The sequence below is a fragment of the Aegilops tauschii genome, chromosome 4 (genome assembly GCF_002575655.3).
Source record: "Aegilops tauschii subsp. strangulata cultivar AL8/78 chromosome 4, Aet v6.0, whole genome shotgun sequence".
Classification (NCBI taxonomy): Eukaryota; Viridiplantae; Streptophyta; class Magnoliopsida; order Poales; family Poaceae; genus Aegilops; species Aegilops tauschii.
The window spans coordinates 432165588-432182870 of record NC_053038.3 but is presented as its reverse complement, the minus strand read 5'-3'; the positions used below and the strand labels follow the sequence as shown (position 1 = coordinate 432182870).

The window sequence follows — 17283 nt, the reverse complement described above, 5'->3', positions numbered from 1 at the left end:
TGATAAAATTTAGACATGTATAAAAATGAAAAAAGAAAAGAAAACGAAAAAGAAAGAAACTAAGAATAACCAGATTAGTGCGTGTGCGTGAGTAACTGCGCTACTGGGCCGGCCTAATTCAGCAAATCCCGGCTAGGTCATGTCAAGGTTTAAAATAGACCGGGATTAGAGAGTTTGGTGTGCTCCTTTTAGAGATTGAGAATTTAGGGTTTGATTTAGCTTTCACCTACAAATTGAAGGTTTGTTTTGGACTTTTTCCTTTCTAAAAAATAAAAATAGAAACAACGATAGACAGAGACGTTCATAGGCTCCGTGATTGCTGGCACCAACCAGCCATTAAACCCAGCCGCATCCGGTGGGTCGGCTTTATCTTCTCCTTCCCCAAGTGTAAACCCTAGCTACTTGTAGCCAACTCTTTAATTCAGGGTATCCGTGAGTGGATTGATCGGTCAATATCGTGCTATTTCCTCTGATCTGCTGATTGATCCTCTAGATCCAGCCTTTGGACCTCTGTCCCTAACGCGTGCCCGATCCGATCGATCTGCAGACTCAGAATCGATCGATGGGATCCTTCCTCTCTTCGGCTGCCGGTGCCGGTGCGGCGGGCGAGGTCGATCATGGCGCACGCTCCCTCTGCTCTCCTACCATAAAGGAGTGCACCCGCCGTATGACAAACCAGGAGCTAGCTCGGTTAGATGGATACGATCCAGTAAGCTTCCAAGAACTCATGGCCAGAGGAAATGCTGGCGGCCCCACGTTGTTACAAGAGTACGTTCGTCCTACCTACACGCTCATTACCCCAGTCCCCAGCTAGTTAGCTACTCCCTCCATTCACAAATAGTATAAAATGTTTTAGATATTTCAGTATGACTATATACGGATTGAAATGAGTTAACAAATACACTGAAATGTGTATATACATCCAATTCAGAAAAAATATATTTCAGTATGGACTACATATAGACCGAAATGAGTTAATAAACACACTAAAATGTCTCTATATACATCTGATTCAGAAAAAAGCTACTCCCTCCAGTCCAATAGAGCTACGTCAGTTAATTTGGATCGAAGGGAGTAGTAGAACATCTTATATTTGTGAATGGAGGGAGTACCTGATTTCTTCTTTCCTATACATATACTTATTTGAATAATTGTGTTGAATAACGAACGAATGATACGATCATGTTTACTTTTTGTTTTGATTGACAGCGAGGCTGACTCCGCCGCCGTTTGTAAGCTTGTCCACTGCGCCCTCAAACACTACAACTCCAAAAACCGGGTAGGTACTCCCAACAACTCAGGGGACCTAGCGGCTTCCCAATTCTTGATCTTCGGTTTCGATCCTCTTGGATGTGCATCATGTGCTAGTACTGGCTTGACGCAGGGCGACTTCGAGTATCCCGCCGAGCTGACCACGGAGATGAAGGCCACTGGTATCAGTTTCAGGGAACGTTTTTGGTACCATGTTGGCTTCTTGGCGCGCCGGAGGAATGCTGGCGCTGATGATGAGTGGCAACACTTCTTTGCCGAGCTACGCTTCAATGAGTGGACCCGCAGACCAAATGTTCAAACATGCACCATCTTAGGTAGATAATCAACCATACCAGCTAACCGTGCTGTATATACATAATATATATGCAATTTGATCAACCCTAGCTAATTCTCTGTATGTCCTTCACTATTTATGTCGACAGAAAAGCCGTTGTGCCGCTTCAGAAGCAGGTGTGCTTTTTGTACAGATGGGTCTAAGATTTTGCACCCAAGTGATATGGAATTTGCGTGTGGAAAGGAGGGGCACGAAAAGGAATTCTTCAACAAGAAAGATATGCAAGTGTGGCCGATTGATCCTATGAGGCATGCATCACGGACGTAGGATACTTATGGTTTTCTTTGTATTTGTCATCCTTGTTGTTTAATTTCCTGGATCATAAGAGAAATAAATTATTGTCCAAGCTTCACCGTGCACAGGATCCTTGCTTTTTGAGCATGAAAGACGTCTATAAAATTTGAGCAGTTGGAGAACTAAATCAAAATGTATGCTGTAAGCTAGATCACCACAATCCATATGCTGACCCTCAGATACTCTGTTCAGGATTAAACTTTGGCCATTGGACATAGGTGGCATATGGAATCCATAAGGTGACCCTCAGATACTCTGTTCAGGATTAAACTTCAGTGCTATAGGCTTCTATGCTTAGCGATTGAAAAATGAAAATGGAACAGAGATTTAAAGTATTGGACATCAAGTTCTTGTATGCCTGTGTCAAACCAATGATAGTTGTCCTCTACCAGGTTTGCTCAAACATCAGCATTTCTTTACATCGTTTCTAGTATCAAACACCAATCAAGCAGGACAAAGTATTGAACTATATCAACTGCAAAGCACTAGTGTAATGATGAATATGCACTTGCCATATTTATAGAGTTTTCCCTTCTGCTCAAGTGGAGCAAATACGGTGTGTTGGTTACACATTTAGTCCATGGTGTTGCTTTTCTTTTTTGGTCTTATAAAGCCTAATCTGCTCGCAACTTGCATTCCTTAACTGCTTATACATGGTATACAATATGTTACTGGTGAATGTTTGTAGGGTTGAGTTTCTAGATTAGTGGATATGTGGTCCAGTGATTTATATTTTATCGACTATTCTAGATTAGTGGATATATAGTGCATATTTGTGATTCTTGCTTTGACATGTCGACTCAGTTCAATACTAGGGATAAATACTCTGTTTTCTTTGTGAAACAAAACAAAACAAACTTGTTCTTCATTGTTCTGTTACTGTGAAATCTTGAAGTTAACCCCATAAAATTTTTGGACCAGTTTTAACTTTTAACATCAAGTTGTTCAATTGATGTACTGAAATAATTTAATTATTATCTTTTGGCCACTGACTTGACATACCTTCTCTTTATTGCTGATGTGCCCAACCTTCTTGCTTTAGGTTTACACCTTCATGTTTCTGTTACGAATAATTCCACTAGTGAAATAGTGACAGAACTTGATGAATTGTATTTCCCATACCTGCATGTCCGGATAATAAAGATGCAAGGCATGTTAAGACATATGATGTTGCACTGAAGGAGAAAGGCTTTGTTGACGGTCTGCGGTGTCATAATTATTGGCTAGGAGACAGCTAAGAAAGTTTTGGAAGCTACTCTCCAACCCTCACCCCTAAAAAGAAAGGAAAACCAGTTACAACTAACAGGGCACTGCACCCACACAAAAGTATGCCTGCATGTGCAAAACAATGTGTGCACTTACTGGAAAAGAGTTTCAATCATCCTTTATGTTGTTCCTTAAAGTTGAAATTTTCAGTAAGTTATTCGTTGCTCTTGACAGCTGGTAAAGCTGAATCTCCTACCTGATGCATCTGGTTCATTTGTTGAAATCCTTCAACGGTACCCATTGTGGACTTCTGCATGGTTCACCAGAAGGATTTTCAGTCAATGTTGCATCAGCTAATGCCAGTCAGGTGGATATCTTCATGGGATCCCCCTCTTTCCCTTTGGGCAAATGTCACCTCTTCGAGTAGGAGATGAGGTATTGCCAGTGATGAGATGACATGCTTATTAAACATTTGTGTGTGACTGACAGAATACCACTTCGGGGTATTCATGTTTTAATTCTTCATCAAGACAAATGATTTATTTTTGCGGCAAAACACAAATGAATTTGACTTCACATCAATTTTAGCTTTCCACTTTAATTTGAAATACCGGCCCATTATGTGTTTGCAGGTCCTAACTCAACCTGACCGCAGCTACCATTATCTGTATCAGTCTGCATTTCGTTTGTCTTCAGCAAGATGCTCTTCGGGTCCATGCGTCTCGGGTCATATGACTGGGCTAGAAGTAACGCGGAGACTTGATGCTAATACACTCGTGACCTCAGATGGTAAGTGGGAAGTTCCATGTTTTTGGTTTTCTTCTACGGTTCAAGTTCCCATTATTTCTACACATAGCTAAATGACAGTCGACTAAATGTCAAATTGAGGGCAGTCGATTTTTGAGAGTTCGCCGGAGAAAGGCCGGAGGGGAGGAAGGAGAAGGAAGGGATCAACGAAGGGCTACCCCATTATCTATCTTAGGGTTTAGGGTGAGGGTGGTGGTGGACGGCGGTGGTGGTGGGGGGGGGGGGGGGGGGGGCTTCGCCGGGAAAAAAAGGGGACACGGGCGGGGCTAGAGGGATGGCTAGCAGCGGCGGCAAGATCGGCGGTGGGGGGCGGTTCAGGGGAGCGCGGTGCGGCAAGGTGGTTGAGGGAATGCCCGCGGCCCGGCCGGTGGTAGCAGGTGGCGAGAGGAAGACCGAGCATGATCTGTTTCTGTTTTCAGGAGGAAGAAGACGTGAGCATCGCCGTTCGTTTGTCATCCAACGGCTCAAAATGGTCCCAATTCAGATTTTCAGGCGACTTACGTTTAGCCAGTCCCGAGTTTTTCTTCCGACGCAATCTGCTCTTAGCCTTGGATTCAGTCTGAGAAGTCAATAATCAAAATGACGAGCGGCATTTTTCCAACGTGAGGATGTAAACCTGAAACTAAAGAACATTCATGATGTTCCATGATGTTGCAGGGCTTCTTTGTTTATTCTTTGGGCATCATCGTCTGTGAAGCACATCACAGTGAAGCAGTGACTCGATCGCCTTTTGCTGCTTTTGGTGAGTTACTGTACTCATCCACCCTCTTTTTTAGAGAAAAGGCCATAGCCGGACTTTATAAATAAAGCCACAAGGCAGAGTCACAAACCCAAACACCAACAAAAGGGGAAGCCACCAATAATTCACGATAACAGAACTAGGGACCAGGATCACGAACGTATGTGGGGTACATGGCAACCTGCCAGACACGGCACGCAGGCCGGATGAGATAAAAGATAAAGCCACCAACAAAGACGAAGAAACATCAACAAGCTAGGTCAGACTTTGGGATCCTGCCCAGAAATAGAAGACACCAAGGCCCGAATTTTAGAGATGAGCAGGTCCAGCGCTCCCCGGTCGTCCTCCTTAGTCAATGATCTCCACTGCTGCAAGAAGATACAAGATTTGAAAAGAAAGTCAGCAGCCTTAGTTCAAGCAGTTAGGACTTAGACACCACGATCATTGCCCAATACAGTCAGTGATGCCAAGTTCAAGCAGAAATGGTGTGAGTGTGATTCAAAGAAAGTTAAAGTGACAAGATTCATTTCAACACAGTGAAGTACAGTACACAAACAGCCCTGGGGGTTTCTCCTCCTTTTCGAAAAGAAATACTAGTAGTAGGACACAAACTACACACATATCGATGGTAACTACAGTACAAGCAATGCAACGAGCATGTTATTCTCAACACACTGAAAAAAGAGGCTGCAACCCGGCAAACCATGTGTTCGTTCATTTCATGCACCGGCGGCCGCCGGACTCACGTAGACGAATGCATCCAGCTCGAGGACGGCGCTCCCCCCCGCGCCAGCTCGCAGTTTTCCAGAGCACGTACCCCGTCGCCATCCTGAAAACCCCGGTCCCGCCAACCACCGCCAGCTCCCGCTCCGGCATCATGACGTTGTTGCGGCCCATCACCACCAGCGAGCTCCCGTTGTAAGGCCCGTCGGCGAGCAGGACGTTCATGGTGAGGAGCATTGCGGGGTCGCCCTGGGATGCTGTCACGTAGAATCCCTGGGCACGCCTGACGACTCTCGAGGCCGGCGTAGGGCCCTCCGTGAGGCGGTCGTCCATGACCATTGTGTCACCGAACCGGGCGCTGCCGCCGGAGCCCTTCAGCGGCTGGCCGGTCCCGTTGGCGATTAGAACGGCGGTGGGTTTGGGGCCGGTGCTGGAGTCGTGCATGTAGAAGTGGAGATGTTTGGGGGCATCCTGCGTGCCCACGCCGTGGGCGGCGGAGGCAAAAAGGACGGTGGCCATGCCGGCCGTGAGTAGCGTGGCTAGAGATGCAGAGGTGAGGTGGGAAGCCATGTTGAGCATGCATGGGAAGAGGGCCGGTGTGTCCATGTCCTTAAATAGTGTAAGCCACCAAAGGTCGATCATTACTCGTCGGCCAACTGATCTTTTGCAAAATCGGCCTAGTCGCGAGCAGTTGGATCGGCACGATCGCGCGGCCCAGCATTGCGGCTCCCCTTGCAACATGGCGCGTGCTGCGAAGCTCCTTTGCAAGATGGCGCATGTTGTGAAGCTTCGGTGTTGCGTTATCGGCAGTAGGAAGGAAATTTGTTGCATGCAAGGACGGGGGCACGCAGATCTTGGGCCGTCTATCTGCGTCATGATTCAGAAATATGGTTGTGTATATGGCCTATTTCCTCTAGTATAGCTCCCTCTATATGTCTGTAATGCCTTCGTAAATGTGGAAATGATACAGCTGTTCGTGTGGGGTCAGATTGGTGGTTACAGATATTTAGATATACATTGGATGCACGAAGTAATGTACTCATATATAGTGCAAAAATGATTCGCTCTGTCTTCGTCTAGTTCTTCTTTTGGTGTTTTTAGTGTCTCTGTTCTTGTACTCGCCTGTCGGACCAGCAACCGTGTAATGTAAAACAAAAAGGAGATGACCGTTGCTGTTCTAAGCAATTGAAAGAGGAGCATAGGCATATCAAAGCTTTTACTCATAAGGTTAGTTTGAAATTTTCTGATGTGGAATCTTACTATGCAAATAAAAAGGCGGACAGTAGCTTTACGTATTCCGAAAATGCCAAACGGAGACCAAGCACCATGGAGGCCTTTATTTGAGAACTTTAAAATTCAAACTTTTCAGTTTAAAAACATTTTGAAAATAAATAAACGTATACCCAGATACATAATGTACATGTGTGCAAATTTTCAGGTCAAAATACATTAAAGTGTGAGCTACACAAAAAAGACAAATCTGGGGCATTTTAGCATATATACTGTTCATCTATAAAGTCCATGATTTTGTTTTTTTGTACAGCTCGCAATTCAAGGCATTTCGTCCTGAAATTTTTCACACATACACTTTACATCTTTGCATACATGTTTAATTTTTTTTCAGAATTTTTTGAAACTGAAATTTATGAATTTTAAACTATTCAAAATAAAGGCCTCCATGGAGCACTAGTGCAGAACCGGGCTTTAGCGCCGGTTCGTAAGGGCCTTTCGTGCCGGTTCTGCAACCGGCACTTAAGAGTGGAGACTAAAGCCCCCCTCCCCTTTACTACCGGTTCGGCACGAACCGGCGCTAAAGTGCCACCACGTGGCACGAGCCAGGCCCGGGTGCTGGTAGACCATTAGTACCGGTTGGTAGCACCAAGGGGCGGTTTTGGTTTTAATTTTTAATTTTTCATTAATTTTGTGTTTTCCATTTAATTTTTTTTTGTTTGCTGGTATTTTACGATACTATATATTGTACACGTTATGCATATATATAAATAGATTTTCTCGTAGAATCGATCTCATATAATCGAATGTCTCACAACCACCATTAATTATTCACACATACACATGTATATATATACAATTTCTCCTACATGTTGCCTTGGTGCCTTCGGAGCACGATGACAAGTGGTTCATGGGGGCGGTAGTGGGTAATAGTATTCTCCTTTGGGATCTATGACCTGGTCGAGCAAAAATCCTGCTATTTCCTCTTGAAGTGCTCGTATGCGCTCCTCTGGTAGGAGCTGGTCCCGCACCTCTTTGAACTGTTAAGAAGGAGATCAATATGCATGTGTATTAGTTGTGTGACTAGATATCGACAATCATGTAAGATTTATGAATAGTGTTCTGGCAAATGTACCCAGTCCTGTCTATCAGATCTGCTCCTTTCGGACGCCATCATGCGAATGTTCTCGCAAACATAGTATGCACATACTTCAGTCCCCGGCGCCTGCTTCAGGGCCTTTACGAGAATAGAATTTAATCAGATAATAATTAATCAAGCATGTTAATTAATTAATGGTATTGAAACAAGAATTAAAGAGATGGTAGCTCGCTAGCTAGTACTACTTAATTACTTACCTTGGGTCGATACTAACATAGCTTTTGTCGCCATTTTCCTGGAGTCACCTTGATGTATTTTGCCCAAGCCCTGCCTGCCGGCAAAGAAAATTAATAAAGGGGTTATTAAAAATAGTTCATATCAGGAAATGACGAACTAAATAGGCCGAGATATAGTTAATAATGATTGAAATTACCTGTCGACTATCCCCTTTCACGATGCTGTAGTCACTATCTTTTTTAAGTAGTGAGTCCAATACTTCAACTTTTTCTTCGTCAACTTTAATGTCTAACAAGATCCAGTGGAAGCTGCATGCGCATACGTTTGCATGTATAAATTAAGCGAGCATGTGCATAACACTAATCAATTATAACCCTAAACCCTATACACTTATTAACATCTAGCTAGTAAGAAAAACAGAATTTGTAGTACAAGACAGTGTGACTCACTCGAAGTTGTAAGGAAGTAGTATATCTTCATTGCTATTGAGGCGCTTCAAGAACTCTACCATGCATTTCTCTACATCTTGTCTACACCATTCCAATTTCCATGTGTATTCATTAACAGTATTTGGGTCAATGAACCCAATGCCATAGCGTCCAGCTTTTTTCATTTCATACATCTTCATCCTGCATAATACCACAGAAAAGAATATATAGTGAGGATATATAATTACAGGTAATTAATGACCAATCAATGAGCACTAGAGCTAGCTTGAGACTTAAATCACAGAAAGAAATCACTTACAGACAATAGCAACTGACGATAGATTTGTCGAGTGCATCTTGATTGAATAACTGAAATAGTTCTGAATACTCAACGGACAGAGCTTTCTTATTGAAGTAATGATCTTCCTCGACTTGCACCATGAGGGACTCTCGATTGGAAATCTTGGTAATTTTCATGTACCAATCATGCAATTCATACATTCTCGTTGGGAGGTTCTTGACCTCCTCGGGCTCGACCAAAGGTTGGCCCCGGACATATTTCCGTTTTATTTCCTCCTCTCTAAGCGGAGACATGGGCTCGATATCGAGGAGTTGTCCAACAGTGATGTTGAGCATTTCAGCCTGCATTATATGCTCCTCGGTTATTACCACATCGCCCAGCTCGGGAACGTAAACGGTTTGCCCACAATAATATTGGGCGCGCGTACTCTCATGTGTTGTTGGCACAACAAGTGGGGGGGGGGGTCGATTGCGCCGCCTGTTCTCCCAGCTGGGGAACGGTTTTCCCGCATTTTTTGACAGCTGCTTGTTGGCTCGAGCTCGAGCTCGCTTCTTTCTGTAGTCGTGCTCGATGTGCCTTCCTGATTTGGCGCACATAGTCTGAGTCAACAGGCTTGGGAGCTGGTGGTCTAGCCATACGAATGAAGTGGTCAATCTTTTCCTCAGGCACTTTCTCCCTCGGCGGCGTTGCCGGTTTCGGTCGGAAATGAGCGTCCACTTCGGCCCGCACTATTGCATCGTTTTGCTCCTCGGTCATGTCGTAAGGCCTCTGAGGAAGAGGAGCGAGGCTGCTTGGACCATATTTATATCGCTTGTCTCCGCCTGTATTTTCTGTACTACCTCGACTCGTACCGCTACGCACCATAGCTGCGGCGTGTCTCTTCTGCGATTGCTTAGGCGGCGGAGACGGCTGACGTGGCTTAGTTGGAGCAGGAGGAGTGGCCTGACGCTGTGCCGGACTTGAAGCAGGAGGTGTGGCCTGACACGGTGTCGGACTTGAAGCAGGAGGTGTGGCCTGACGCTGTGCCGGACTTGAAGCAGGAGGTGTGGCCTGACACGGTGTCAGACTTGAAACAGGAGGAGTGGCCTGACGCTGTGCCGGACTTGAAGCAGGAGTCTGCTCACGCGTTCGTGGACTTGGAGGAGCGGGAGTCTGCTGACACGGTGGCGGACTTCGAGGAGGAGTCGGCAGACGCGGTGTCGGTGGACTTCGAAAGATGATGCAATCCTTTCTCCATAGGATGCGATGTATGGCCTCTCCCAGTGTGTGCTCGTCGTCACCTCCAGGAATGTCAAGATCTAGCCCCGAATATGGGTCCACCACCTCATCAACCAAGACACGAGCATAGCCCTCTGGAATCGGGGCGCAATGGAAGGTTGCTTCGGGGGTAATTGTAAAAGCAACGGCGTCCGCCACCTTCATGGATATGTTCTTCATTTTAAAGTGTAGCTCACAGTTAGTGTTCTCTATGATGTCATCCACAGGGTATGTATCCAGCAGTGCGTCGCCCGGGGCGGAACCAACGCTGCTTCTCGGCATGGATGGGACGGTGCTATCCAATGCTGGATGATCATCCGCTTGCTGCTGCCGCTGCTGAGACCCCCTTTCCTAGCTAAGTGAGTCGATCTGCTGCTGCTGCTGCTGGAATTTGAGTGCCAAGTCCGCGTGCCTTGCTTCTAGGCCTTGAAGGCGTTCCGCGTCCTGCTTCCTCTGCTCCTCCTCCAGCTTCCTCTTCTTCTCCTCCTCCATCTTTTTTCTTGCATGGGTCCTGTAGTCGTCGTTCCATTCTGAAAAGCCATCATACCAGGGAATAACGCCCTTGCCTCGTGTTATTCCTGGGTGTTCAGGATTTCCCAGGGCACGCGTAAGCTCGTCGTTCTCTCTGTTGGGCGTGAACACCCCCTTTCAAGCATCTTCTATTGCGTCAAGTAACTTTTGTTCTGCTCCTTTTAGACTTGCCTTCTTCGAAACCAGGCCTGTCTTCGGGTCCAACGCCCCCATGCGCATAGAACCAAGTTCTACACCTGGGGGGCCAGCTCCTAGTAACTGGAGTGACCCCTGCATCCTCCATCTCTTGCTCAGACTTATCCCACTTAGGCATTGCCACCGCGTAGCCACCTGGACCCAGCCTATGGAACTGCGTCTTTTTTGCGGCATTGGCCTTGTTTTTCTCGACCGTTCCTTAGATAATTCTGATTCCTTGAATTTCACGAAAGCGGGCCAGTGTTCTCTTTGCTTCTCCAGTGTTCCCTTGAATTCTGGAGTCTTCCTTTCTGCAGCGAGGTAGTTGGCCCATACAGTTTTCTTGTGGGTGTTGAATGCAATTGCCATCTTCTTAAGAGCAGCGTCCTTGACTTTCTGCGCATCTGCATCAGTGAAATAATCTGGTAGTGTGAAATGTTCCATCAGAGATTCCCAAAGCTTTTGTTTTGCTCTGTCGTCGACCCAAGTAACATCTGGGCGTTTAGTTTTTGGCTCTTTCCATTCTTGAATGGAGATCGGGAGTTGGTCCTTCACAAGAACTCCGCACTGACGAACGAACTTGTTCGCAATGTTCTTAGGCGTGAGGGGTTCACCACTAGCTTTGATGGAATCAATGTTGTACTTTACACCCTCCTTCAACTTTTTGCCCGGGCCGCGCTTTGTCCTGCTGTCTGTAGAAGCAGATTTGCTCGATCCGGAGGGCTGAAAGAAGAAAGATCGATTCGTTAATATATCTTCAAATAAAAAAACATGTGATGATCACTAGATGCCTGCTTATATAAATATACCTCGCTGGTAGTCTTTATTATTTCAAGATCAACATTGTATTCGTCATCATAATCATTGTCTGCGTCATCATAATCATAATCATAGTTCATGATTTCATCAGCTCGGTCGTCGAGATCGAATATCTTATCATCACCCTCCCCGGTATTGTTCAGATATTGGGAGCCGTCATTTGCTTCATTCAGATCATCTGGCCTGCTAGGGCTGCGTATGATCTCGAACAGGGCCTCTTCTCCCTCTCTGCCGGTATTGTCCGCCATAGCTTTTATTTAACTAATACAGAAGAAATATAAAACAATTTAGTATTCAAATTACAATGCATGGATGCAATCAATAAGGAAAAACTGAATCATATAGTACATAATATGCATCGTCTCGAATCATATATAATCTCGAATACATCGTCTCGAATAATATATAATCTCGAATACATCGTCTCGAATAATATATAATCTCGAATACATCGTCCCGAATAATATATAATCTCGAATACATCGTCTCGAATAATATATAATCTCGAATACATCACTGGCTAGGTAGCTAATAAAGATCGAATACTATAGAAGAATCTAGGCCACTCGCGGTTCCTGGGGCGCGGGCGGTGGACACCCAAAGACAAGGAACCATCACAGGATCATATCTCCGGTCATCTGCCCAAAGAACCTACCAGGTATTGGAGAACCTGACGTCCATAACAGCCATGTAGCGATGGACGTGCTCGTCCTCCTCCCTGACACGACGACGCACCACCTCCGGCGGGGCCGGCTCCCTCTGCACCGAATGTGGCCCACGCGAACGCCACCAAAGGAGATCAGGGTCGACGACGGGACCCGAGGCTGGGTCCTCACCAAGCGTCGCGCCCCTCCAGGTAGCACCTCCCAGTGCCAGCCCGGCGGAGCCCAATCCCGGACATGGGTCCTCTGAAGCAGGACGTCGTCGCGAACGGGTCGACGGCGAGGATGCGGGCCGGGCATCGTCGACAACAAATACTATATGCCGCAGAAGTGAAGTAACATTTTTTAAATGATTGGATTGTGATTTCTTATATGCAAATTCTAAATTTTATAACTAAAAATATAATAAACTAAAAAAACATCGACCATATCTAAAACTAACATTTCTAACATTTCTATAACTAAAATTGTATAACTAATTTTTCTTTAACATTTCTATAACATTAATACAGAAAAAACTAACATTTCTATATATAACTAACATTTCTATATAACTAACATTTCTATAACAGTAATACAGAAAAAACTGAAAACTAAAAACTAATAACAGAAAAACTAAAAACTAAAAACAGAAAAACTAAAAACTAAAAACAGAACAAAAATTGTGTATGTGTGTGTGTATGGTGTGTGTGTGTATGTGTGTGTATGTGTTGTGTGTGCAGGCGACGGCGAGCCAAGGCGACGGCGCCGGCGGCGCGTGCGGCGACTTCGATTGGAGGGAGAGGAGAGGGGGGACAGAGGCTCACACGCGGGCGAGGTCGAGGCGACGGCGACGACGACGGCGACGCGGACCGGTGCGGGGACGGTGACGCGGGCCGGTGCGGGGATGGGGACGGGCCGGCGACGCGGATGGCGCGACGAGGACGGGGGCGGCGTGGAGTCGACGGGGACGGCGCGACGGTGGCGGCGACGGCGCGGGACGGGGCGGCGGCGATGAAGCAGAGAGAAGTGGGAGGAAACTGACGAAATTTTCGTAAGTGTTGTTTATATAGGAGGGGCCTTTAGTACCGGTTGGAGCCACCAACAGGTACTAAAGGTCGATTTTGGCCAGGCCAAGCGGCGGGAAGCGCACCCTAGTACCGGGTGGTGGCTGCAACCGGTACTAAAGGCCCCCCTGGGTGTGAAACACATAACTACCCTAACTATTACAGAGATTCCCTCCTGGGTGTGAAACACAGAAGAAAGTGATGATAGTGAAGCCGATCACTTCCCAGATCTTTGGGTGTGAAACTTTTTCTTCGCGTGTGTCCCTTTGCGCCGTAGCCATGGAAAATCTTCATCATTTAACTAGATGCTCGGGTCAATATTCACTGTGAATGGAGCAATTTCATCAAACTTTTCATAATCTTCTGACATGTCTGTCTTGTCATCCACTCCCACGATGTTTCTCTTCCCAGAAAGAACTATGTGGCGCTTTGGCTCATCGTATGATGCATTCGCTTCCTTATCTTTTTTTTCTCAGCTTGGTAGACATATCCTTCAGATAGAAAACCTGTGCCACATCATTAGATAGGACGAATGGTTCGTCTGCATACGCAAGATTGTTGAGATCCACTGTTGTCATTCCTTCCATACTGCGGGTCTTCCGTTACCCCATATCGTGTCATATTGACCCATTTGCACCGAAACAAAGGGACCTTCAAACCACGTCCATAGTCAAGTTCCCATATGGGACGCCCTCGATTCAATCGTACACTAATCATACACGCAAATGTGTACGATCAAGATCAAGGACTCACGGGAAGATATCACAACACAACTCTAGACACAAATTAAAAAAATACAAGCTTTATATTACAAGCCAGGGGCCTCGAGGGCTCGAATACATAAGCTCGAAAACACAAGAGTCAGCGGAAGCAACAATGTCTGAGAACAGACATAAGTTAGACAAGTTTGCCTTAAGAAGGCTAGCACAAAGCAACACGATCGAAGAGGCGAGGCCTCCTGCCTGGGAGCCTCCTAACTACTCCTGGTCGTCAGCGATCTCCACGTAGTAGCAGGCATCGGCGGTGGCATCTGGCTCCTGGGCTCCGACATTTGGTTGCATCAACCGGAAAGGAGAAGAAAGGGGCAAAAGGGGGAGCGAAGCAACCGTGAGTACTCATCCAAAGTACTCGCAAGCAAGGATCTACACTACATATGCATCGGTGTCAATGAAAAGAGTAGTATATGTGGACTGAATTGCAGAATGCCAGAAGAGAAGGGGAAAGCCTAGCCTATCGAAGACTAGCATCTTCTGGAAACCACCATCTTGCAGCAACAGGAGGGAGTAGAGTAGCATAAAGTAAATTAGTAGAAGTGTTATCAACCTCAGCCAGAGATCCTTTCTCAACTCCCTGCGAGAAAGCAATCCCAGAGCCATACTATCCAGTTATCATCACAATCCATTACTCATCACAAGTATCCAGTTCTAGTTGTATCGATCGGGATACAACTCCAAGTGTCCGTTACCGTAGGACAGGCTATCGATAGATGTTTTCTTCCTTGCAGGGGTGCACCAACTTACCCACCACGCTCGATTAACTCCAGCCGGACACACTTTCCTGGGTCATGCCCGGCCTCGGCCAAACAATACGCCACAACCCAACCTAGGCTTAATAGAGAGGTCAAGCACGCCGGACTAAACCTATGCCCCCAGGGGTCATGGGCCATCGCCCCGGGAACTCCTGCATGTTGCGTGGGCGGCCGGTGAGCAGACCTAGCTACCTCCTTAAAAAAGGCGGGAGCTTACCAGTCCAACCCGGCGCGCGCCGCTCAGTCGCATGACGTCTATTAAGCTTCGGCTGATGCATACGACGCAGAACGGCCATACTATGCCCACATGATGGTTAGTGATATCAGGCCAGAGGCCCCTCGGATCAAATATCCAAATCGTTGTGGATTAGGAACGCGCGGTAACAAGCAGAGACTCACGAAAGATGTGACCCCGTTGCCCCGTCTCGAGGACTTGCGGCAAGGGCTAGGAATGCCCTGCCACGCCTCGTAATTATCTCGCGGGCACCCTCCAGTTCAACCCGTCTCCACATCACTCGCAATTAAGCTCGCGCGGGTACCCTTCAGGGCCGACCCGTGTTTAGTAACATGGTTCAGTGTAAAGTCATAGTAACCATAGTAACTGTGTGTCCAAACATCAAGGGGAAAACCCGAGGAATCACCCTCGGTGAATTCCACTCGATGTAATCATCAAGGTGAACGTAAGAGGAATCACCCCCGAGGTTCACACTTGAGGGGTTGCACGACAGAGTCGTATCGGAAGTGGTTAAGGCGGAATCACCCTCGATGACCACGACCGAATAGCTACACTACAGGGTTAACATCAGAAGTGCTGTAGAGGTCTCACCCTCGGCACTCGATAGTAACCCAGTAGTGTCGAGCAACTAAGGGGAAAGTGATGTGCGATGCCGGGGCCTGGTCTTCGATCCCGTTGATCGGGTCTTCGATGATGAAGCAGGGGCAACAAGGACAAGGTGGGGGTCACTGATGGATCACTAACCAACCTATACTAAGCAGCTTAGGATAAGTAGGTAGGTAACAATAAGCAGGCTACAAAAGCAGGCTATGCATCAGAATAGGAGCAAACAATAACAGTAGCAAAATCTAATGCAAGCATGAGAGAATGGAATGGGCGATATCGGGATGATCAAAGGGGGGGGGGGCTTGCCTGGTTGCTCTGGCAAGGAGGGGTCGTCGTCGACGTAGTCGATCACAGGGGCAGCATCGGTCTCGGGTTCTACCGGAGAGAAGAGGGGGAAGAAACAATAAATATAAAGCAAGCATAGCATCACAAAGCATAACATGGCAATATGCTGTGCCGGGTGTGACCTAACGTATGGCTACATGATAAAGGTGAAGGGGGAATTCAACCGGGAATGTATTCCCGGTTCCGGACCTGTATCAAACAGATGACCAGAGGGGGAATGTTCCATGTTCAGCATGCTAGGGGCATGTGACAGATGAACGGACCACGTATTCGGATTCGTTGGATTTTTCTGAGCAACTTTCATGTAGAAAACATTTTCATCCGACGTACGGTTTATTTTCTATGAATTTTCAAAGGTTAAACCATTTTCTAGATTTATTTATAATAACAGAAAAGGAATATGACGTCAGCATGACGTGATGATGACCTCAGCAGTCAACAGAGCAGCTGACCAGGTCAAACTGACCAGTGGGTCCTACCTGTCATAGACAGTGGACTAACAGAAGTTTAAACTAACTAAAATTAGGTTAGTTAACTACTAGACCCCACCTGTCAGTGGCTCATTTATCTAACTAATTGATTTTAATTATAAACATGTTTTAGGTAAAATAATTATGCGGTGGGGCCCGGATGTCAGCGCCACTGGGCTGCCCAGTCAGCACATTGACTGGGTCAACCCAGTCAACGGGGCCCGTGGGGCCCGCTGGCAGCGACCCAGGGGGTGGCCCCAGGTCGGCCACATCGGACGCCGGCGTCGGAGTTGGCTCCGGTGAGCCAAAACGCGGCGGAGGGCGCCGACGAGCCTTGGGATTTCGCCTCGGTGGCCCAAAACGGGTGTGACTACTCCCATTCGAGAGCTAGCGACGTCGCGCGTCGCATGGAGCTACGAGTTGGTCTCGGGGATGACCGGAACGACGCCGACGAGCGGCGGAGGCGGCGCCGTAGTTCGGGCATGGGCGGATCCGGCATTACACGGCACGGCGGAGCGAGCTAGCTAGCGCTACGGGGCCCTACGCGCGTGCTGAGCACGACTGCGAGCTCGGACGAGCTCATCGGCGAGCGTGGCCACGACGAGGAGCTCGACGGCGGCGTTGTGTTCGGCCACAGTAGAAGCAGCGAGCTACGGGCGCAGCAAGCTAAAGGAGGAAAAGGAAGAGGTGACGGAGCTCACCGAGCGACTCAAGGTGGCCCGTGGAAGCTTAGCGCAGTGGAGACGACGAATCGACAGCGGCGATTTGCGGTGGCCAAAGATGCGGACAAAGGGGGAAACGGCGCTGCAGGGCTCTCCGGCTCCAACTAGGGCCGCCAGGAGAAGGTGCCGACCTCGGCGAAGCTCGCAGACAGGATCATCGGGCACGGGGCCGCTCGTGGCCGCGGTGACGACGGAGGACGGCGGCGGGCGCGCTCGGG

At 47.3% G+C, this 17283-nt stretch overlaps 1 protein-coding gene and 1 pseudogene across 1 annotated transcript; one reads left to right on the top strand and one right to left on the bottom strand.

The window, feature by feature from the left end:
• Positions 1 to 339: 339 nt before the first annotated feature.
• On the top strand, positions 340 to 1958 carry LOC109763597 (uncharacterized). The gene is made up of 4 exons (XM_040387392.3): positions 340 to 768; positions 1210 to 1279; positions 1385 to 1586; positions 1695 to 1958. The coding sequence occupies exons 1-4, from the start codon at positions 563 to 565 to the stop codon at positions 1871 to 1873; spliced, it is 657 nt and encodes a 218-aa protein (XP_040243326.1). The 5' UTR covers positions 340 to 562; the 3' UTR covers positions 1874 to 1958.
• A 3167-nt stretch (positions 1959 to 5125) lies between these two features.
• LOC109763598 (pterocarpan synthase 1-like) lies at positions 5126 to 5940 on the bottom strand (annotated as a pseudogene).
• Between the last annotated feature and the right edge of the window lie 11343 nt (positions 5941 to 17283).

Excerpts from the sequence above, each read along its gene's own strand:
- LOC109763597 (XM_040387392.3), top strand. The coding sequence starts at position 563 with ATGGGATCCTTCCTCTCTTCGGCTGCCGGTGCCGGTGCGGCGGGCGAG. Across the intron at positions 769-1,209 it reads GGCCCCACGTTGTTACAAGA|CGAGGCTGACTCCGCCGCCG; the intron begins GTACGTTCGTCC and ends TTTGATTGACAG. Across the intron at positions 1,587-1,694 it reads TCAAACATGCACCATCTTAG|AAAAGCCGTTGTGCCGCTTC; the intron begins GTAGATAATCAA and ends TTATGTCGACAG.